We start from the raw sequence: 19,576 nt of genomic DNA, 5'->3' as shown, positions 1-19,576 counted from the left end.
CTTCTACGTCTGTAACGAGAGGCTGCATTACCGGCATGCTTGACGAAAAATTAGCGAAAAATTCATAGACAGCAGTTGCGTTGGCCTTTTTTATAAGTACATCTACTTCGTGCTCAGAGAAAGGTCCGAGATCCTGCAACAAAGCAAAGTACAACAGTCCAGCGGAAAGGACGAAATACGCCAGACGTTTCATCTTTTCATCGCAGGACGGACTTTCACTGCGCATGCCCTGGTTGCTAAGGAGTTACCGAAAGTTTTCTACGCCGTTTTCTTAGCTGCAAAGCCTCTGATTCAGCCTATCTTTTCAGAAGCGATGTAGATAGCATACGTCTTTTTTTATCAAAGCCACGTTTTTCAACGTTAGTCTAAAAAGTCTAGTGTTCTTCAGGTTCACTTTCTTTGCTTTCAGATTAAATACTGAGATAGCTCCTCCTCTCTCTTTCTCGCCAAGTCTCTCGCCGTGCCTGTGCTATACTGCCGTTCAGGTAGAGTACAACTAAAGAAAGGTTTCAGTTGCATGGGCTACGCTGCCTGTCGTTGACGCGCTCACAGGGAGCCATCTCATCACATTGTCATGTGTAAACTCTGACGGTGAATAAATAATAATAATTATATATCAGCTCGGGGTAATTCTACAATGAGCTACAAAAATGTCATTTAGTCCAAGTAACTTCTACTCCTCAAAGTGCTCTTTCAAATTGTTGAGCATCTTTTGGTGTGACTCCACTGCGAAGTTGCGAATCAATTTTTCCAGCAGCCAATCATACCAAAGAGGCATTGCCGACTCCAAGTGCTCTGTCACCAGGACGTTTTCTTCATCCTGTTTCATTACGGCTAGCGACGATATAGACAGCCTAAGGCAGCAGACGGTACGGTCGTATTGATGGACAATTTTTCTGCGTCTTGGTGTGAAAATGCTTTCATTGTGATCCAGAAACATGGCCATACGTATTCCGTGGATTGGTACACCTTGTAATCGTCTCTGCTCTCCAGGAGTTTCACTTCGGTGACGACGGGATGCACCAGTGGCATGTTCGAGGAATAATCAGTCAAGAAGCTAAATACAGCAGTGACGTTTGCCTTTTTTATAACCACATGCACGTCGTGGTTATAGACGGGTCCAACTGGTAGCAAAGTACAACAGCCCAACGAAAAGGACAATTTTGTTGCCAGTCCGGTACGCGTGCGCTAGTGTCACACCCAACTGAATTCTTTTTTTCTTCTTCCATGCCAATTTTTAAATTGTTGCACCAAGACCGCGAAAAATACGTAAACGTACACACCGGGTCGATTTTGACCCACCTTCTCTATAGACTCTATTATTGATTTTGAGTCAGAGTATCGTGTCATTGCGTGACCCAAACTGCCCATTTCGGTTAATTAAAGTGCCAGCGTTGATCGTCCTCAATCTCGCCCGCTTCACTCTTTTCTCATTTCTCACGCAATATTAAGGTTAATTAATTAAACGCAATGTCTTCACAATGAATTAGACGATCTTTTATTTTATTTTCAGCAATGCAGCTGTTCAAATCAGTCGTTGATATGCTAAATCAGGTACAGAACACTAGCCTCACTCCTAGACTCTTCTCCCTGACGAGTTATTAGGCATTAGAACACGTCGTATTTACTAGCTGTAGCGTCTTCTTGCTATTGAAATAGCAAACTCAATACGAAAACCCGACCCATATCATCCGTATAAGCGCGCGTTTAGACTTTAGAGAATCCAGTCGGTCCTCTATTCCGTATCGTTTAGCTATGGATTCTCTCGAGTTGAGTACGTCTACGCGTAGGTGCATGGTGAGTGGCGTGGGAATCTTTTTCCTTGGAGCCGGTGCCATCCACGAACTCTGGCATCCTCCTCACGTCGAATTCCTTCAACTAGTTCCCCAACCCCCTATATAGAACAGCCAACTAAACGCGTCGTTTCTTAGGCTCTAGTTGTATTTTTAGTGCGATAGTATTAATTAAGCGTCTTTTGATGCAACTTCGCTGTGAAGTTGCGAATCAATTTTCCCAGTAGCCAATCATATAGCAGAGAGGCATTTCCATCTCCAAGCGCTCTGTCACCAGAACATCTTCCTTTTATAAACGCAAACTCAAGGAAGCAGCAGACGTCACAGTGTTATCTCTCCGCGTCTCGATATGAAAATACTTTGATTTTGATCCATATGAATTCCCAAACGTTCTCCATGATATGGTAGACAGTGTAGTTGTCTCCTCTCTCAAGAACTCCTACAGTACCTCTGTAACGTAGAGGCTGCAACAGCGGTATGCTTGACGAAAAATTAGCGAAAAATTCGTAGACAGCAGTCGCGTTGGCCATTTTATAAGTACACGTCTACGTTGTGCTCGGATTAAGGTCCGAGATCCTGCAGCAAAGCAAAAGTACAACAGTTCAGCGGAAAGGACGAAGTACGGCAGATGTTTCATCGCGCCAGACGCCAGTCGTTGTTATAAATGCGGCGGCAACCAATAAACGGTTCACATGTCTCTCTTTCCTCACTTCACCGTCTAATAATGCCGATTATTATCCCCACTATGGGCTACGCTGCCTGTTGTTGAGGCTCACAGAGAACCAGCTCATCACATTGTCAAACCACGGATCTCTCTACAATCCCTGGTCAAACGCGAACATTGGATTTATAAGCCTTATTTTCATTTTGGTGTGCGTTTCTACAACGGGCCAGCCAATAGTTTTTTTGGGGGAACAGGGCAAGCGTATACAAATTTGCACACGCTTTACTCAAAGTTGGAGAGCACAGAATGGCTCTGGATGGAAATACTGGGCAACAAAAAATAGAAAATTAAGGTAAATAAATAATGAAATAATGAAATAAATGGATAAGGAATTAACATATGAAAAATAGTTATGCTTTGTTTTCCTACCGTTGATTTAGACTGAAAATGAGCTTTTTTGTGACACACAGAGGGACGCTGGTCGGAAATAGTGGGCATCAAAAAATTTACATCAAAAATAAATTAATAAAAAATAATAGATATCTAACGAGTTAACATCTGAAAATAGTTGTGCTTAGGTGATCGTTTGCCTGGACGTTGACTGAAGTCATTCGTAAGTGGAAGACAAATGACGTCATCATTTCAATACATACGGGGTTTGATTTATAGCGCGCGCTTAATTACTCGTTCGGCGGCCGCATGATCTCATTTCACCGTTATTCTACACTTGATAAGTAAGCTTGTACGTGTCATAGCTGCTGTCTGATGTACACGAAGTCTTGTCAGATACTCATTTCGTCGCCGGCGCTGTCTTTTTTTGCGAAATGAAATTTGAATAATTTTCGGCGGAAAGAGAATAAATGAAAGAGCAAAGATGGAGGCATTGGAGTGATTTTGCCAGTCTTCTTCGTCACGGAGAACCAAGAATCGAATGGTCACGTGATATTTTAATTGGATCTCAAAAACACATTTACAATTTCAAACATTCAAGTGAGTTCTTTGCACCCCATCCCCCCACTACAACTAATTGATTGTCCTTTGTTTCACATGCACCATGGAGATGTCGTCCCTCATTCATTGATGGCAATGGAAGCCAATCCCCGGATAATTCATCATACAATTCAACACAATCGCTACTTTCAAATCCTCCTGTTGCGACAAGTTTTCCATTCCATGAGGACAATTGACACTTGTACTTTGTAGTTGGATTGATATCAATCCACTTTTGTTCCTTCATCAAAAAACATTCAACTGAATTCCCCGCCCCTTTCCCTCCTCCAACAAACATTTTATCATCAATCACAGCCAATGAACACCAGCACCGTCCATTCTTCATTTTCTTTATTGGTTCCCATTCTCCCTTATTAATATCAAAACAATCAACTCGATCACTCCCCCATTTCCCTCCCACAAGATAAATGCTCCCATTGTGTCCAATTGCTGATCTGTTATAGAATTGATATTCATGTGGTATTTCAGTTAATAATTCCAAATCTCTCGTTTCACTTTTCCATTCATGAATTCTCTTGCATTGTCCCCCAATGACCCCGCCCCCCTCCATGACATATCCTTTCCCTTCACATTCAAAGACACTCCCTATGAGAAAACCCAGACGATGCTTCTCTCCCTTCCACGCTCCCTCCTTCAACTGAAACATTCTATTCTCCCAACCAACATGTATCATTCCATTGATTTCAGCCACACATCCAAGTGGCAAACAACCAAAGAGAGGCATGTTTGGTTCGAATTGTTTCCATTTGAGATGACCCCCATTCCATCGTCCAATCTAAAAATATCCAATTCTCAATCCTATTTATATCAATCAAATAAAATAACCTTATTTCTCAATCCAATATTAGTCAATTCCGATTTCGCATGCTTCTTCTCTGAATCCGCACGCTTCTTCTCCGACTCCTCGTGCTTCTTTTCCGATTCCGCATGCTTCTTCTCTGTTTCCGCAAGTTTCTTCTCCGATTCGGCAAGCTTTTTCACCAATTCTTTCTTCTCCTCTTCTCCCGCCGCCGACGTTTTTCTCTCTCCTCCTAAGAATTTCGCAAAATCAATCAAGAAAATCCCGTCGTTGTGCTATTCGCTCACCTAGAACTTTGACGACGTGTTCCTGTCCTTCGGTCTCTCGCAGAATCGTCACAAATTGATCGTAAGACGTCTCTCCCTTCCGCGGCAAAATATCGCTGAGTAGCGCGCGAGATTTCTCTTCTCTCGACGGCATCGAGCGAAGACGGTGATATTCCTCTTTGGTGACGAGTTTCTTGCGAAAGAGACGATCGAGGAAAGAGTAAGGATCGAGAACTTGAACGAGATCGTCGAATTGGTCTCGGACAATCGATTCCCATCGTTTGTCGATCAATGCAGACATTTGGACAAGAGCGGAGGCGACGAATAAGAAACGGCGACGGCGGCGGCTGTGCGAAGAATGAGGGCGGTTCGGGGAGAACGAATATTTATGTAAGGTAGGCGCACGGTTCGGGGAAAATCCCCACAAGAGTCCCTTGTAACAAAAACAAGTGAAGTCTCATTTTGATTTTTGTTTGGGAATAGTAAACATTTTTTGACGTTCGGGATTAGCCAAATTAGGCGATAAGACAGGGGAAACGCAGGGAGAACGACAAAATGAGATGGGGATCGTTGCACGTGACGAATTTCAATTAGCTGAGGAATTGCGGAGGTGCGACTCTCATGGAGAAAGGTCCGAAATCGTGCAGAAAAGCAAAGTACAATAGTCGATGTTTCATCGCGCCACAGACGGTAACCAGGAAGCAAGTTGTCGCAAAGGCTGTTATCAAAGCCATGCACGGTTTTCAACGTTCGTTGTCAAATCCTTCTACTGAAGTAAAAAGAATCGAGTACCCTTCAATTCAACTTCACTTTCTTTGCTTTCAACTTTCAGATCAAATACCGAAATAGCCGCTTGGACTGCTTCTCCTACAATGCAGCCTGTGCTCTAGTCTACTGCCACCTAAGTAGAATACAACCTAAAGAAAGCCTGAGAGCTTCACCTAGTGTCGCCCAGCAAGAGGATTAAATAATGCAAATATTTATTATATATGTTAGCTGTAATTAGAGCCACTCTACTGAACGACAAAGCGACGCAATATTTCTTTCATCGTTCCAAGCGACCGCTACTGCTCAGTCTCAAAATGCTCTTTCAAATTGTTCAGCAAGTTTTGGTGTACGTCCGTCGTAAAGTTACAAATCCATTTTCCCAATAGCAAATCATACCAGAGAGGCATAGCCATCTCAAACTGCTCCGACACCAGAACATCTTCGTTAACCTGCTCCATTACGAACAGTGACGATAGACGCAGGCTCAAGGCGGCGGATGGTGTAGTGCTACTAATTGACAATTTTTCCGCGTCTGGGTACGAAAATACTTTCATTGTCCATTGAAATGGCCAAGCGTTGTCCGTGATTTGGTACACATTGTATTTGTCTCTCCTCTCGAGAAATTTCACTTCGGTGACGAGTGGATGCAGTGCTGGCATGCTTGACGAAAAATCGGCGAAGTATTCGTAGACGGCAGTTGCGTTCGCCTTTTTTATGACTACGTGCGTTTCGTGCTTAGAGACGGGTCCAAGATCCTGTAGAAAAGCAACCCATAGAAGAGAGAATACTCCACCAAAAAGAGCAAAATAGAGAAGGCGTCTCATAGTAGATAACGTGCGCTAGAATGCTACAAGGAATTTTGTGAAAAAGGTGGTGCCGGTGCCAAGTGTTTATTTTTCATAAGCCTAGTCAAGCGGTGTACATGGTCATTGGATTCAGCTTTTGCTGCAAAGGAAGCCACTTAGCAGCTACAGTCGTGTCCGGGATACAGGGTGTGTTCATTGAAATCACCGTGAACGGAAGCATCACGCACGTCGACGCAAGTATGAAGAAGTCGGTCATCGCTATAGTCGTCGTAATTGGCGTTATTCTCTCGTACTGCGTGCCGTGGCTTCGCGAGAGGAAGCCCTCGTTCGACTTCACGACGACCATCGACATCGATCAGCATCCCATTCGCGTATTCGACGTCATCAGCCAACTGTCAAAAACCCTTCCGTCCGCCCATCCGCACTGGCCAAATCGAATCAAAGTCACGAATCGACACGTCTTGTCGTCTTTCGTCGACTCGATCGTTTACTACACGACGTGGCGAATCGATCCGTACGCCGGAAATAACACGTGGTCAATAGTTTCTCATCAAAATCGTACCGCCTTGAATTATCACATTCGTTCCGAATTTTCGTGCAATTTCATCGGGCTTCACATCACGTCTCACATGGAGATAGAAAAACTCGCTAAATTGAAAAGTCGCCTTACCGAAAATGTTTCGGTGTCTGTTTCGCGTTGGTATGGCGTTCTGTATGGCGATCGAAAGAGCGAAATGATTCAGGCTCACGAGAAGGCTTTGGAAGGTCTCAATATCGCCGTTCTCAATTCTTCCTATTCGCCAGATACTACTATAGAAGAGGAAATAAGCGAAGAAGACGTTCAATGAGATATGTGACGTGTTTTATCCGGGGAATTTAATCAGCTGACTCGATCTCACTGTCGTTTCTCTGCATGATAGCCGTTCGTAAAGGATCCAATGCGAGACGAGCCGAAGCGCGCGCCTTTCTACTGGGCATATCTCTCGACGGTTCGACGAATCGTCTCGACGCGACGCGTCCAGCGCCTCGAATCAAAGCCGCGAACGATTTCCGTCTTCCCATAGCAACGCGTTCGCTTTCTCTGACCGAAAGCGTCGATCCGCGACGCACGCGACGCGCCAAATCGCATTCGTTCGACGCGAACGTCGTCGATCCGGAAGTGACGCCATCACTAGCAGAATTCAAATTCGTTCGTTCGCTAGACGACGCAAAGAATCGCCTACGCGGAAATCGCGTCGTATTGACCCAAGGCGGACATCCCGTATCGATATTCTCATCGCTTCGCTACGTCGACGACAAGAAGGCGAGCGCGGAAAAAAATCCGCCCGTTTCCATAGCGGGAAATACGTCAGTTGTCATAGAAGGAATTAACGTTAGTAGCAGGGGCGGAAAATCGGTTATTTCCTATGATTATCTATTGACGCGCACGTGGGGTGCCATGGCAACAATGATGTCAGATCATCATCCCGGTGGCGAATTGTCGCCGATTTCGTGCAATTACACGTTCGGCTATGATGGGCTCATGCTAGACGACCCGGAAATGGTCAGCGGTAAGCACAAGAAAGTCATGACGGTTTGTGGCTATCGTTTCTCTGTGTTGGAGTACGCGAAACCGGCGCAAATCAAGCGGAATTTGAATCAGCAATTTCGCGATCGTTTTCCGCACGTCCACTTGACGTTGAGCAAATTGCGCAGCATCAAGAGATCTCTGGCGAAAGTCGGCGCGAAATTTCAACTCGATTTGGGCGTCATCGCGCTTGGCTACGTCTATTACGAATTGTTCGTCTATAAGGGAAAGGTGAATAAGACGAATCGGAAAATTGCCGCCGGATGTTGTCTTCTATTGGCGGCGAAAATGTGCGACATACGTAAAGCGCACGTGCGTCTGCTGATGGATTGTCTCGTCGACGTGCTTCACGTTTCTCATCGGGATTTATTGATCTATGAGTTTCCCGTATTGGTTGCTTTGGAGTTTTGCCTTCACGTGCCTCCGGATAAGGTGAGAGCTCATTGCGAGCATCTCGGAGAGTATTCATTATATTTGTAATTAGTAAAGTTAATTATTATCTATGCTATTTTTTCTGCTACTATGCACCAGTTCTCGTGATCGTAATAGTCCTGGATTATTTGTAGATGAGGTATCGACTCGATCAGATCTCTTAGTTCGCCTTCTTTGAATACGTGGTAGTAACGCTGGTACGTGTGAGAAAAGCATGATTTTGAATCTTTGGTGGCGTCTTCTTCCTCTTTTCTATTGAACTGGCGTTGTAGGTGCCACGGTACAAATACATCCTGACTATCAAACTATAAATCAATCAATTACCAATGAAATATATCACGTGAATATGCATTTACCTTTTTTCTCTGTTGTTCCATTGCCCATACGTAAATAATCATTTTTCCTTTTGGAGCGAGGACTCGTGCTAGTTCTTCGATGGCTTCGCGTCGTCGTTGTTTCGATGCGAAATGATGAATAACGGCTATGGATAGGACGGCATCGAAGCAGTTATCTTTGTAGGGTAGAAGGAGATTGTCGCAAACTAGGACTTCGTGGTCACGCGAGCGAGCAATTTCGAGCAATTCGCGACACCGATCCGATCCGTGAATAAAAACGCCGGCGCGAACGGGACATCCGATGTACTTTCCATTGCCGCAACCTAAAAGAGCGCGAACAATTACCATATACGGAGCTTTGTTTATAAGTCACGTGCCGATGTCAGCTACGAAGCTGCCCGATGGCAATGCAGCGAGAAATTCGGCGATTTTAGGCCACGGCTTGTAGCGTGTGTGACTAAAATGAAAGGCTATGTCGTCGTAAACGCGATGCACATGTTCTGTTTCGACTTGTGCTGCAGAGGAATCCATGTCTAGCGCACGCGACGTTCTCCTGCCGAACACGCATGCGCCATAACAAGAAAGGAAAAATCTCGAAAATGTCGGGCAAATCCGCCGGGAAACGACAGGATAGACGGTAGAGAAGCAGCGAAACGATGGCCAAGACGCGCGACATTGATTTCGTTCGAACAGGAAGCAAGCGCGCCTTCTAATCGAACGCCGCTTCGCCGAACTGAAAAAAGAATCGCCGGAAATGAGCGACAACGTCGCGGCGGCGCAAGCCGTCGCCTCGGTGCGAGGAAACGCCGTCGCAACGAACCACACCTCCAAGAGCAAGAAAGTGACGTCACCATCACCCCAGACAAGCAAAGCCCCACCGGAATCGATACCGAGTACGAAAAAATAGCAGAACCACGCCCACACAATATAATTGAATTATCTTAAAATCTTATTAATCTATATTTTTTTCAGGTGGTACTGAAGTTCAGTTCTTTACATTGGCCAGTCTAAAGGCTCTCGTATCCGAATGCCAAGCGAACGACAACTACCTTCCTCTCGTGCGCAAAGTGGGCCAAGTCTTCTCCAACGCCGACTCGCTCAACTCGAGTTTTCTCAGCGAGGGTTCCTTCGCCGACGGCGGCTCCCTCTCGCATCAGGACGATCTCACCGTCGATCGACGCGCCGCGCGACAGGCGTTCGAACTTCTCACGTCGCTCAATCAATCCAACGTCCAATCGTCGCTCATCAACGCGATGCTGATGCTCGCCGACGGCATCGAAATGGAAATACGCTATCGTCGTCCGTCGATCGACGCGCCGAACTATTTGAATCAATTCGTCATTTGGCTGGAGAATCCCGACATACAAAGTCCGGAGTATTTGGACGCGGCGTTTCCGCGTCTGTGTCACGTCATGGCCGCGTTTCCCGTATCACATCAGAAGCATCTGATTCGCTATTGGTCGTCGAGCGAACCGGCGTATCTCAGTCAGCTCATCGGTTCGTTTCAGCAGTTGATCACGTTGAAACTTCTCTCGCATTCGTCCGCAGCCGCCGCTTCGGCGCCGCCCAATCACGAACCCGCCGTTTGCGACGCAGTCGTCTGTCTTGGCTACGTCTATCTCGCAAGTCTCCTCGGCGGAACGCACCAGGAAGCGTCGCCCATCTCGTCAGAAAGTCCCGTCGTTCTCCATGACGACGCCAATGACGATAATAATGATGAAGACGATGACGACGACGACGACGAAGCCCTGCCCATTCCCTTTGGAATGTTCGGTTTTCGTTCCGTAACGCGTCAACGTCACGGTCGACGACGACGACGTCACGTCGAGGGAACGAAAGGCGGTTGGGATCAATTGGAACGTCTGTTTGGGGTCCCCTTTCAGTTGATACGCTGTCCGCTCGTCGGCGCGGAGGAGTTCGTCAATGAAGTGCTCAACGACAGCGTTAACGTTCGCGAAGACTTTATTATTATGAAGCAGTCGCAGCAGGCGCGCTTGGGTGGCGCGACGGGCGGCGGAGGATTTTCGTTTTTGAATTATCCGTTTGTGTTGAAGCCGGAAGTGAAGGTGCAGGGCCTCTCGTGGGAGAATCGGCTTAAGATGCAGGATCAGGGACGCTTGACTGTGCTCCAAATGATCAGCGGGGGATATAGGAATTCGCCTTTTTTGAAGTTGAAAATCAATAGGGAGACGCTCATACAGGACGCCTTGTTGCAGGTGAAAGCGCGAAGATAAATAAATCAATGACAATAATAATAATAATAATTTTTTTTCAGCTTGAGATGATGGCTCAGGAAAGTCCTCAAGAGCTGAAAAAGCAACTCTTCATCGAATTCGAAGGCGAACAGGGTTTCGACGAGGGAGGCGTTCAAAAGGAATTCTTTCAATTGGTCATCGAAGAACTCTTCAATCCCAAATATGGTAAAATGAAAATTCCCCTTCAATCAAAAAAAGGGGGCGAAATTGTACTTTTTCTTCTTAGCGATGTTTAGTTTCGTCGAAGAGAGTCGCGAGTGTTGGTTCAATCCGACGTCTTTTGAAAACGACAGCGAATACATGCTCGTCGGAATAATGTTGGGCTTGGCGATATATAATCACGTCATTCTGGACCTTCGCTTTCCCATGACCGTCTATCGCAAATTGATGGGATATCCGGCGACGTTCGAAGACCTGAAAGCATTTCATCCGGTTCGTTTAAGATTATTATTATTATTATTATTTATTGACTATTCGTTTTCTAAGGTTCTATCCGCGAGTCTCGTTCAATTGCTTGAGTCAGATGAAAACGTTGAGGAGACGTTCATGTGCACGTTCAGTATCAATTACACGGACGTTTTGGGAACGGTTTTGACGTACGATTTGAAGGAGAATGGCAGCCAAATTCCCGTTACGAACGAGAATAGAGAAGTGACCTCTCTCTTCTCCTGTAAAATATCAAAAATTCATCACTTTTTCCCTTTAGGAGTACGTTCGTCTTTACGCCGATTTCGTGCTGAATAAAATGATAGAGAAACAAGTGAGAGATATCTATTAGACATGACGATTAATAATTACTATGGTGTCTAATAGTTTAGTGCATTTAAACGCGGATTTGATATGGTTGTAGATGAAAATCCACTGAGAGTTTGGTTCCAACCAAATGAACTTGAACTTTTAATTTGTGGCAGTGAGGTAACCAAGGTCGCATTCATCGCGTAGCAACCACGCATTTTTGTGTGTATACATTTAGGACTTGAACTTTATGGCTCTAGAAGAATCGAGTCTATACGATGGAGGATTCACGAAAGATTCCCAAGTCATAAAGTGAGTTGGGGGGACGAGATATCTTAATTAATCATAATCAATGATTTTTTAATTAAATAGATGGTTTTGGGAAATTGTGCACGGGTTCAGTGAAAAGCAGAAGAAAAAGTTGCTTAGTTTTGCAACTGGAAGTGACCGCGTTCCACTGGGAGGCCTTAGCAAGGTCAAATTTATTATTGCAAAAAATGGGGCGGACTCGGACAGGTTCGTCGACGCTTGTAAAAAAAAACGATACATTGCATATTTTCTATCTATAAGATTGCCGACGGCTCATACGTGTTTCAATGTGCTTTTGCTGTGCGAGTATTCTAGTAAGGAGAAGCTGGAGGAGCGCTTGCTGAAGGCAATCACGCACGCTAAAGGATTTGGAATGATATAGAGTGAAAAAACAAACGCGCAACGACATGCTGAAACTTTTTGGTTGCGAAATAATTTATATACCGGTAGTATGTAGGATGTGTGAGTGTACTACTACTGTACAGTGGAACCTCAGTTGGCGGTCACCCAAGAAAACGTGGCCCGCAATGAGGTTTCACTGTAAATTAATTCGGCTCTTGGCAGGGGTAAAAATGGACGCTCCAAAAAGGTACACTTTTTTATTGATTTTTCTGCAGCACATGATTGACTGGTTTCCCGTATAGGAGAAGTCGATGGGAGAAGAATCAGATACATGTAGCTTGGACTTTGCGTTTGCTGGTCGCGGCGGCTATTCGTCCGAATTGGACGACTCGGAGCGCAAGAAGACGTGGCGAGACGATCCTCTATCGGCCGCGCGATCGCACGGCGTCGATCGGCACGCGAAAAAATCGACGTCGAAACGCGAGGCGTGGGAAGCGCGCGATCATGAGGAGATGAAGGCCCAGCGCCATCATCTCCTCTCCCTAAACGCCTACGATCGGCACAAATTGCTCGTGAACACGTACTATCTGAAGCAAGAGGGCATCGAACACTTGAAACGCGACGCGAGTCGCGATCGAAGCGATTTGGACGTCCTAAAGCAGGAGCATCGCTTTCTCTGGGACGCGAACGACGACGATTTGGCCGAGGGACGCTGGGAAGTGCGCCTGGCGCGACGATACTACGAGAAATTGTACAAGGAGTACGCGATAGTCGACTTGTCGCGTTATCAGGCGCAAAGGAATTCGATTGGCTTGCGCTGGCGCGTCGAGCGCGAGGTCGTCGATGGGAAGGGGCAGTTTTCGTGCGGCGAGCGACGATGCGACGAGAAGAACGGGCTGACGACGTGGGAGGTGAATTTCGGCTATGTCGAGAGAGGAGTGAAGAAGAATGCTCTCGTCAAATTGCGATTGTGCGCGGGATGCGCGCCGAAGTTGAATTATCGCGAGAAGAGGAGGCAGGTTCGGGTTGGTAAGGGGGAGGCGTTGAAATCGAAGAGAAGGAAGCAGAAAGGGGAGAAATCGAGGAAAAAGAAAAAGAGACCAGATAATGATGATGATGATGATGATGATGATGATCAAGAGGATAATGAAACGAATGATGAGGATGAGGATGAGGATGAGGATAAAGAAGAGGATTCTGCTCCTACTGATGACGCATCGGACGTGTGGAAGGCTTCTGCTAACGTTTTGGCTGACAAGACGAAAGAGGATGAGTTTGATACTTACCTGGAGGATATGTTTCTATAAAAAAGAACCCTTTAATTTTCTATCAGATGAATCCAGCAAGAAACGCTCTAGGTCAAGTAAGCAACACTCTCATCATATCTACGCGCGTTATTATAGACACAAATCATTAATTTCTGATCTTTTATTCTCAATTAACCAAGACAACAAAAGCAATTTCCTGTCTAAGAATCGTCACTGTCAATATTCATCGTTTGAAGACCTAAAAAATAAGCACGAGGTTAGTAAAAAAAAGCAAATATCACAGAAAAAAAGATTCACCTTTGAACGAATCGACAGGCACGTGACTAACCAAGGTATAAAGCTTGTTGGGCGCATCTTCGTCTTCGTTTCGTTTCCGCTCGAGTTTTACTCGCACTCGAAAAGGAACGTTTCTGAAGAGGAGGAAAATAATAATAATCCACAGGCGATTGGGGCGAGGTGACTATAGCGTACTTGATTCCTCGGCACCATATGTGTTTGTTGAGTTGGACGTCGATGCGAATGTCCGTCGTTCCCATGACTTTCGTTGCGAATTGCTTGATCGCTTTCACCGCGCGCGGGGCCCGCTTCTTGAATTGCCTAGAGGAGGAGTCGCTACGGGGCCGACGACGCGATTTGCGAAGGCGACTTACGTGCCGTGGACGTGTTTGTGAAGATGAATCGTGTGCACGCGCGTGACGACTTCCTTCATGGCCGATCGGCCCTTCTTCTGATCCTTTCTCGCCGGCATACTAAAGAAAGCGCACAAGAGACGACGTTGACGAATGCGACGAGCCGAAGATCGAACGGATTCTCGCCTTATTGACGGATCACGACGCAAGCAGACTCAGTCGCACAACGCGAGACCCCGTATCAAACATGGAGCTCACAATCGACTGTCTCCTTCCCTCGGGGATCCTCATCCCGTTGCGATGCAATCCCAAGCTATCGCTAGAAACGATCAAATCGCAAGTATTCGACGAGGCGCGCAAGTACCCGCTCTTCAATCTCCTCCAAGACAAGTCCTGCTACGTATTCGTCGGCGTGAACGAAGACGCCGAACGCGAAGAGCTCGTCGACGAATCGAAGAGCTACGAAGACGTTCGCCTATTCCAAGACCTGCTCAAAATCGCCGAAAAGAAAGGCAACATGGAACAGAAACTGGTCGACGCCGAAATCGGGGTCATAATTGGTAAGCGCTTGGCCGAGTTCGCCAATCTCGGTCCCGAAGTCGTCGACTTTCGAAAGAACATGCTCAAGGTAACGGTATTTCGATATATTTTCGAATGAGAATAGCTGTTCTCTCTAATCCGATTAGTTTCGATCGAATTAGTCACGTGCACGCTAAAATTAATTATTTGTTAGGTGTGCGAAGAGGCCGTGCAGGATCGCAGCAAAGGCTGGAAAGAACGACTCCAGCACGCGTTTCCCGCCGACGTCGAGGAACGCGATTTGCCGAAGCACCTGATGGCCAAATTGTTGGCGGGCAATCGGATCAATGTGGAGATACTCGCTTCCACTCAGGGCGGTGCCTATCATACGGCCACTGTCCAAGTTAGCGTCGACGCCAAGCCGAAGGACGTCATCGACGCGGCGTTTCAGAAGAAGTCCATACGACTGTCGGAGCGACCCGATAGCTATTGTCTCAAAGTGTGCGGTCGCGTTGAGTATTTGCTCAGGGATACGTCGCTCAAGCACTACAAGGTAGGGAGTTGCATGTATAACGTAAAGATTGAGTCCACGTACCTGTCTATTGTGTAAATCCTTACTAGCCCAAAGGCGTGCATATATGGACCTTAGGGCCATTGATTAAGTCACTAAAGAGTTTACCGAAACCAGAGGGGGTTATTTTTATATTTTGACTACTTCGTCTATTTTGACAGTACCATGATTTGTGGTTGATAGAATAGTCAATTGTACTCTAGTTATCTCATCCTGAAACCATTGATTAGTCACTAAAGCAAAACCAGAGTGGGTTATTTCTAAATTTTGACCACTTGTCTATTTTGAATGGCCCCTTGTGACAGTACCATGATTCGTGGTTAATAGAATAGTCAATCGTAGTTATCTCATCTCATACTGAAACAGGGTTTTTGTCACTGAGACAGAATTAATCACGCATTATATTCATCTTCTTCCCCCCTTAGTACATTCGCCAGTGTCTGGCAAAGGACGTGAAGCCCGAGCTATCATTGCAATTGAATCGCGAGTTGCTCGACTCCCTGGGCCACGACACGTTCTTCAGTCCGACTGAACCGACGACGGGCGGACAGATAGGCGCGCCGCCGCTTCCGGCGCGCGGAAAATCCCTCTGGCACATACCGAAAGACAAGAAACTCAAAGTGAAAGTCGTCGCCGCTCGCAACGTCAATCCCGGCCAAATATATAGAGTAAATAATTGCCAATAGGCAACGTTCTGGGAATGTCACGTCTTTTTTGCTTAGCTTCGGGTTCGTGCCGGCGTCTATCACGGCGGCGAATCGCTCTCCCTGATCGGCGACACGAAGGATTCCGAAAAGACGATGGAACCGTCGTGGAACGAATTTCTCGTCTTCGACATTCTCCTTCGCGACTTGCCGCGCAACGCGCGCCTTTGCTTCGTCATCTACGGCGTCATCGAGGGAAAGAGCGGAAAGAGCACCAAGGGAAAGTAAGAAAAAAGAAAAAAAAATACACACGGGAACGTTCACTCCCTCAATATTCATTATTTATTATTCATTATCATAGGGGCTCCAAAGTAAATAAAAAACGATCCAATCACGTTCCCCTAGCCTGGGTCAACATGAACCTATTCGACTATCGCGGTCAACTTCAGACGGGACAAAAGACGCTCTACTGTTGGCCCGTCGACGGGCAACTCGACGACGCTTTGAATTACATCGGAACGACGGTGAACAATCCGACAATTACAACGTGTCCGGCATTGGACATTAGCATCGATGTCGATACCAAATCAACGGGATCTATATTGTATCCGAGTCACGAAGAAGTGCGTAGAAATTATTGATTATTTTTTCTTCTTATGTTTTTCTTTAGATGTATCAAAAGGGATATGTTCTGTATAGTGAAGCGGGATCCGTTCCTGTACGTGTATAGAATAGACGTTTATTTATATAAGGTATTGGGGGGGTCTACTCTAGTTGACTGGACCTGAGTACGAAGAAATGCAGAAAATCGCCGAGATGGATCCCCTGGCTGAGCTCGAGGATCAAGACAGGGAATTGATTTGGAAAGCGAGGTTCCAACGACGAGGGGCGCGTCTCTTCTTTCTCTATTCTCTCTTTCTCTCTCCTAGATCGTTTTGCCTTCAGATTCCTCACTCGCTTCCCAAATTGGCCGCCTCCGCCAAGTGGTCGAATCCGGATCAAGTGGCGGAAATGCACTACATGCTGTCCCAGTGGCCGCCCGTCAAAGTCGAAACGGCAATGGAATTGCTCGATTATCTCTATCCGGATCAGGTCTTGCGTCGATTTGCCGTCCAGTGCTTGGAGGCTCAACTACAGTGAGAGAGAAAAAGAAACGATCCTCTTATAAATAAAGATACAACGAATTTCTCTCTTTTTTATTAGGGATAGCGATTTGCAGCGTTATCTCCTACAGCTCGTTCAGGCGAGTCGTCACGCAAAGGACAACTCGCACATTTTGAACCGTTTCTCTTAGGTCCTCAAGTACGAATCCTATCTCGATTGTCCATTGGCCGAATTCCTATTGAAACGCGCTCTACGAAACAAACTAATAGGGCATTATTTTTACTGGAATTTGAAGTGAGTGTAGAGGAGGAGGGGGAAAGGGCGAAGGGGGTCCTTCTTGGTTTCTATTCGCTCTGGTTTTCGTCCTCAGAGCGGAGATGCACGTTCCGGAAGTGGCCGTTCGATTTGGGCTCATGCTCGAGGCGTATTGTCGCGGTAACGGTGCCCACATGAAAGTCTTGACGTCACAGGTAGAGAGAGAGAGAGAGAAAGACAAATGGGAGAAAGGGGGATCTCACTTCCGATTATTGATAGATCAAAGCTGTTCAGCGATTTTGCGAACTTACGACTCTGCTTCAACAGAAGCAATTTAAAGAGAAGGCAAGTTACGTTGTCTATGAAATTTCCGTTGAATATATATTGTATGTATTTTTTAGAGCCGGAAGCAGAACGCTCTGACGGCGATGCGACAGAAATTGCAAGAGCCCGCGGTTTTGGAGAGCGTCACGTCGATTTCGTCTCCTCTGAATCCGGTTTTCCGTCTGGGAAATTACCAGTCAGTCTAATCGATTTTCTCTCGTGCGGGGGTGATCGAAACCGGGGGTGTTTTCGCAGACTTGACAAGTGCAAGTTCATGGATTCGAAAATGAGACCGCTTTGGCTCGTCTACGAAAACGCCGATCCGGACATGACGTCGTCGCCTGACAAGGACAAGGAAGGTCGTTACTTGTTCCTCATATTCAAAAACGGAGACGGTGAGCCCCTTCCCTTTGGCTTTTTCTCTGAGAGCCCCCCCCCCCCCCCCCCCCCCTTCATTTGCAATTTTTTCGTCTATCAGATCTGCGTCAGGACATGTTGACACTTCAGGTGATTGGAATCATGGACAACTTCTGGCAGGAGGCTGGTTTAGATCTCAAGTAAGTGAATCATCCCCAAGACAATCTGGTTGCCGCCTTACCTTAGAGGCATAGGGCTTCGAGAATACACAAACGCACGCTCGCCGAGATCTCAATCAGATCTCTCTTTCCGGGGTCCGGGGCCCCCTGGTGCGCTCGCTTTGTCTGAGTCGACGATTTCCGAGAGCCACTTGGTGCTCGGTTTCGCCCTCCTGTTTATTTAGTTCGTGCATCTATTTCCGGCGTTTCCATTATGCCAATTCGCTTCCACGAAAAGCGGCCGAAGGCGTTTGCTTTGCTAATAAGTCGGCTTAGCTTCCACCCCTTTTTTCGAACAGTAAATATTTTCTACATCGCGAGCCAGCCCGCCACGCCGCTCAACGATTAGACGATCGTTTAGCGGTTGCACGTAGACGGAAACAAATTCATGGTTCCTCTTTCCGTCGCGCTTTAGAATGACGCCGTACGGCTGTTTGGCGGCTGGAAAGCAAGTAGGAATGATTGAAGTGGTTTTGCAAGCAGACACCGTGGCTAGAATACAGAAAAAACATCGAGGTTCCAGGGGCGCATTCGACAAGAAATGCCTCTTCCAGTGGCTTCAGGAGAAGAACCCGGACAAGGATAGGTAAAGGAATTCATATAGACAGAGAGAAAAAATTCATTTGTTCGCTCCCCCGCCGACCCTTAGTCTTGATAAGGCCGTCGAGATGTTTATGCTTTCGTGCGCTGGCTACTGCGTGGCCACGTACGTTTTAGGCATTGGGGATAGACACAGCGATAATATTATGCTGAAAGAAAATGGCCAGGTGCGCTTCCGTTAATTGGCGAAGTGAACGGGCTTCGCGGTATAGAGTCGATTTGCATTTTTTAGCTTCTGCATATTGACTTCGGTCATTTTCTCGGAAACTTCAAGAGCAAATTCGGCGTTCGACGAGAACGCGTCCCATTCGTTTTGACGCACGATTTCATTTACGTCATTACGAAAGGCGGCGACGAAAAAAGTCCGGAATTTGAAAAGTAAAGATTCTAAATTTTTTTCTCTCTCTCTCTCTCTCTCTCTCACTCTACGCTTTCTCCTTTTTTCTCAATAGATTTAAAAACCTGTGCGAGACAGCCTTTATGGAGCTCCGTAACCACGGACCCTTCCTCATCAGTCTCTTTGCAATGATGTTGTCGACCGGCATTCCTGAGCTGCGATCGCTGGACGATATTACCTACGTGCGCGAGGCTCTTCACCTTGGCTACGGCAGCGATGAAGCACTGCAGAAATTTCGTCGAAAATTTCGCGAGGCCATCGACAATAGCTGGAGCGTCAGCTGGAATTGGTGGGCTCACAACGTCGCTCGGAATAACTAAGTCTCGCTTATAACCAAACAGACCTTACAGAATTTGTTTCTCTACTTTAGCCTGCTTTGCTGGATAAAAGGCTTTTTTTCTTCTTCTGTCAGGCTCGTCGTCATTTGTATCTAGTTTGTGTTTTTTTTGAAGGGTGCTAGCTTGCTAGCGTACAATACGTTGTCTCAATCAAATCTTTGGTTTTGCGGTGACACGCGCGCACGCGTCGAATTATTGATGAGTACAGCCTCGATTTTCGTCGCGGCCTCGACCGTTCGCTTCCGGTCACGATCGTCTTACCTCGGCGAC

The 19,576-nt window shown here is 46.4% G+C and overlaps 8 protein-coding genes and 2 long non-coding RNA genes across 10 annotated transcripts in view; 6 read left to right on the top strand and 4 right to left on the bottom strand.

Annotated features, from left to right (window-relative positions):
- The first annotated feature begins 1,530 nt into the window (after nucleotides 1-1,530).
- LOC136194336 (snRNA-activating protein complex subunit 1-like) overlaps nucleotides 1,531-19,576 on the top strand; it is a 32,926-nt gene continuing 14,880 nt past the window's right edge. The window contains exon 1 of the mRNA XM_065983421.1: nucleotides 1,531-1,554. The gene's annotated coding sequence lies outside the window, so the exon portion shown is untranslated. The remainder of the gene's footprint in view (nucleotides 1,555-19,576) is intronic.
- LOC136190842 (uncharacterized) lies at nucleotides 3,160-3,713 on the top strand. The gene is made up of 2 exons (XR_010670631.1): nucleotides 3,160-3,191; nucleotides 3,244-3,713. It is a non-coding gene; the product is annotated as an uncharacterized lncRNA (long non-coding RNA).
- Nucleotides 3,385-4,892, bottom strand: LOC136190836 (uncharacterized). Its single transcript, XM_065979122.1, has 3 exons — nucleotides 4,555-4,892; nucleotides 4,294-4,499; nucleotides 3,385-4,243 (listed from the first exon to the last, which is right to left on the bottom strand). Exons 1-3 carry the CDS (start codon nucleotides 4,832-4,834, stop codon nucleotides 3,428-3,430), a joined length of 1,302 nt encoding a protein of 433 aa, XP_065835194.1. The 5' UTR covers nucleotides 4,835-4,892; the 3' UTR covers nucleotides 3,385-3,427.
- Nucleotides 6,325-8,457, top strand: LOC136194324 (CDK5 and ABL1 enzyme substrate 2-like). The gene has a single exon (XM_065983413.1). The coding sequence runs from the start codon at nucleotides 7,021-7,023 to the stop codon at nucleotides 8,152-8,154; it is 1,134 nt and encodes a 377-aa protein (XP_065839485.1). The 5' UTR covers nucleotides 6,325-7,020; the 3' UTR covers nucleotides 8,155-8,457.
- On the bottom strand, nucleotides 8,137-8,992 carry LOC136194364 (uncharacterized). Its single transcript, XM_065983460.1, has 3 exons — nucleotides 8,819-8,992; nucleotides 8,463-8,764; nucleotides 8,137-8,411 (listed from the first exon to the last, which is right to left on the bottom strand). Exons 1-3 carry the CDS (start codon nucleotides 8,970-8,972, stop codon nucleotides 8,175-8,177), a joined length of 693 nt encoding a protein of 230 aa, XP_065839532.1. The 5' UTR covers nucleotides 8,973-8,992; the 3' UTR covers nucleotides 8,137-8,174.
- Nucleotides 9,001-12,289, top strand: LOC136194299 (ubiquitin-protein ligase E3A-like). Its single transcript, XM_065983380.1, has 11 exons — nucleotides 9,001-9,078; nucleotides 9,135-9,334; nucleotides 9,414-10,657; nucleotides 10,717-10,861; nucleotides 10,923-11,128; nucleotides 11,183-11,347; nucleotides 11,403-11,456; nucleotides 11,510-11,611; nucleotides 11,670-11,743; nucleotides 11,804-11,947; nucleotides 12,002-12,289. The coding sequence occupies exons 1-11, from the start codon at nucleotides 9,008-9,010 to the stop codon at nucleotides 12,120-12,122; spliced, it is 2,526 nt and encodes an 841-aa protein (XP_065839452.1). The 5' UTR covers nucleotides 9,001-9,007; the 3' UTR covers nucleotides 12,123-12,289.
- LOC136194348 (protein FRA10AC1 homolog) lies at nucleotides 12,385-13,542 on the top strand. Its single transcript, XM_065983439.1, has one exon. The coding sequence runs from the start codon at nucleotides 12,394-12,396 to the stop codon at nucleotides 13,387-13,389; it is 996 nt and encodes a 331-aa protein (XP_065839511.1). The 5' UTR covers nucleotides 12,385-12,393; the 3' UTR covers nucleotides 13,390-13,542.
- On the bottom strand, nucleotides 13,496-14,287 carry LOC136194405 (large ribosomal subunit protein eL31-like). The gene is made up of 5 exons (XM_065983509.1): nucleotides 14,166-14,287; nucleotides 14,001-14,099; nucleotides 13,822-13,947; nucleotides 13,648-13,760; nucleotides 13,496-13,588 (listed from the first exon to the last, which is right to left on the bottom strand). The coding sequence occupies exons 2-5, from the start codon at nucleotides 14,096-14,098 to the stop codon at nucleotides 13,551-13,553; spliced, it is 375 nt and encodes a 124-aa protein (XP_065839581.1). The 5' UTR covers nucleotide 14,099; nucleotides 14,166-14,287; the 3' UTR covers nucleotides 13,496-13,550.
- LOC136194287 (phosphatidylinositol 4,5-bisphosphate 3-kinase catalytic subunit alpha isoform-like) lies at nucleotides 14,210-19,479 on the top strand. The gene is made up of 19 exons (XM_065983370.1): nucleotides 14,210-14,607; nucleotides 14,713-15,051; nucleotides 15,495-15,737; nucleotides 15,792-15,997; nucleotides 16,075-16,336; nucleotides 16,384-16,431; nucleotides 16,488-16,585; nucleotides 16,643-16,849; nucleotides 16,917-16,956; nucleotides 17,008-17,111; nucleotides 17,188-17,287; nucleotides 17,352-17,417; nucleotides 17,474-17,592; nucleotides 17,652-17,791; nucleotides 17,875-17,953; nucleotides 18,387-18,557; nucleotides 18,621-18,738; nucleotides 18,804-18,949; nucleotides 19,024-19,479. Exons 1-19 carry the CDS (start codon nucleotides 14,227-14,229, stop codon nucleotides 19,286-19,288), a joined length of 3,132 nt encoding a protein of 1,043 aa, XP_065839442.1. The 5' UTR covers nucleotides 14,210-14,226; the 3' UTR covers nucleotides 19,289-19,479.
- Nucleotides 15,094-15,446, bottom strand: LOC136194412 (uncharacterized). The gene is made up of 3 exons (XR_010671637.1): nucleotides 15,378-15,446; nucleotides 15,234-15,302; nucleotides 15,094-15,164 (listed from the first exon to the last, which is right to left on the bottom strand). It is a non-coding gene; the product is annotated as an uncharacterized lncRNA (long non-coding RNA).

Source organism: Oscarella lobularis, chromosome 1, assembly GCF_947507565.1.
Source record: "Oscarella lobularis chromosome 1, ooOscLobu1.1, whole genome shotgun sequence".
NCBI classification, from domain to species: Eukaryota; Metazoa; Porifera; class Homoscleromorpha; order Homosclerophorida; family Oscarellidae; genus Oscarella; species Oscarella lobularis.
Note: the sequence above shows the minus strand (reverse complement) of the source record. Positions and strands in the feature narration are given on the sequence as shown.

Bases quoted from the DNA above. Each gene is read 5' to 3' on its own strand.
- LOC136194287 (XM_065983370.1), top strand. From the start codon at position 14,227: ATGGAGCTCACAATCGACTGTCTCCTTCCCTCGGGGATCCTCATCCCG. The intron at 16,337-16,383 runs GTGCGTAGAAAT...GTTTTTCTTTAG, and splicing joins TGTATCCGAGTCACGAAGAA to ATGTATCAAAAGGGATATGT. The intron at 18,558-18,620 runs GTAAAGGAATTC...GCCGACCCTTAG, and splicing joins AAGAACCCGGACAAGGATAG to TCTTGATAAGGCCGTCGAGA.
- LOC136194299 (XM_065983380.1), top strand. From the start codon at position 9,008: ATGCGCCATAACAAGAAAGGAAAAATCTCGAAAATGTCGGGCAAATCC. The intron at 10,658-10,716 runs GTGAAAGCGCGA...ATTTTTTTTCAG, and splicing joins TACAGGACGCCTTGTTGCAG to CTTGAGATGATGGCTCAGGA. The intron at 11,612-11,669 runs GTAACCAAGGTC...GTATACATTTAG, and splicing joins TTTTAATTTGTGGCAGTGAG to GACTTGAACTTTATGGCTCT.
- LOC136190836 (XM_065979122.1), bottom strand. From the start codon at position 4,834: ATGTCTGCATTGATCGACAAACGATGGGAATCGATTGTCCGAGACCAA. The intron at 4,500-4,554 runs GTGAGCGAATAG...CGAAATTCTTAG, and splicing joins ACACGTCGTCAAAGTTCTAG to GAGGAGAGAGAAAAACGTCG. The intron at 4,244-4,293 runs GTTATTTTATTT...GGATATTTTTAG, and splicing joins ATATTGGATTGAGAAATAAG to ATTGGACGATGGAATGGGGG.
- LOC136194324 (XM_065983413.1), top strand. From the start codon at position 7,021: ATGATAGCCGTTCGTAAAGGATCCAATGCGAGACGAGCCGAAGCGCGC.
- LOC136194364 (XM_065983460.1), bottom strand. From the start codon at position 8,972: ATGGATTCCTCTGCAGCACAAGTCGAAACAGAACATGTGCATCGCGTT. The intron at 8,765-8,818 runs GCACGTGACTTA...GCGCTCTTTTAG, and splicing joins CAGCTTCGTAGCTGACATCG to GTTGCGGCAATGGAAAGTAC. The intron at 8,412-8,462 runs GTAAATGCATAT...ATTGATTTATAG, and splicing joins TGGAACAACAGAGAAAAAAG to TTTGATAGTCAGGATGTATT.
- LOC136194405 (XM_065983509.1), bottom strand. From the start codon at position 14,098: ATGCCGGCGAGAAAGGATCAGAAGAAGGGCCGATCGGCCATGAAGGAA. The intron at 13,761-13,821 runs GTACGCTATAGT...CCTCCTCTTCAG, and splicing joins ATATGGTGCCGAGGAATCAA to AAACGTTCCTTTTCGAGTGC. The intron at 13,589-13,647 runs GTGAATCTTTTT...CTTATTTTTTAG, and splicing joins GCCTGTCGATTCGTTCAAAG to GTCTTCAAACGATGAATATT.
- LOC136194348 (XM_065983439.1), top strand. From the start codon at position 12,394: ATGGGAGAAGAATCAGATACATGTAGCTTGGACTTTGCGTTTGCTGGT.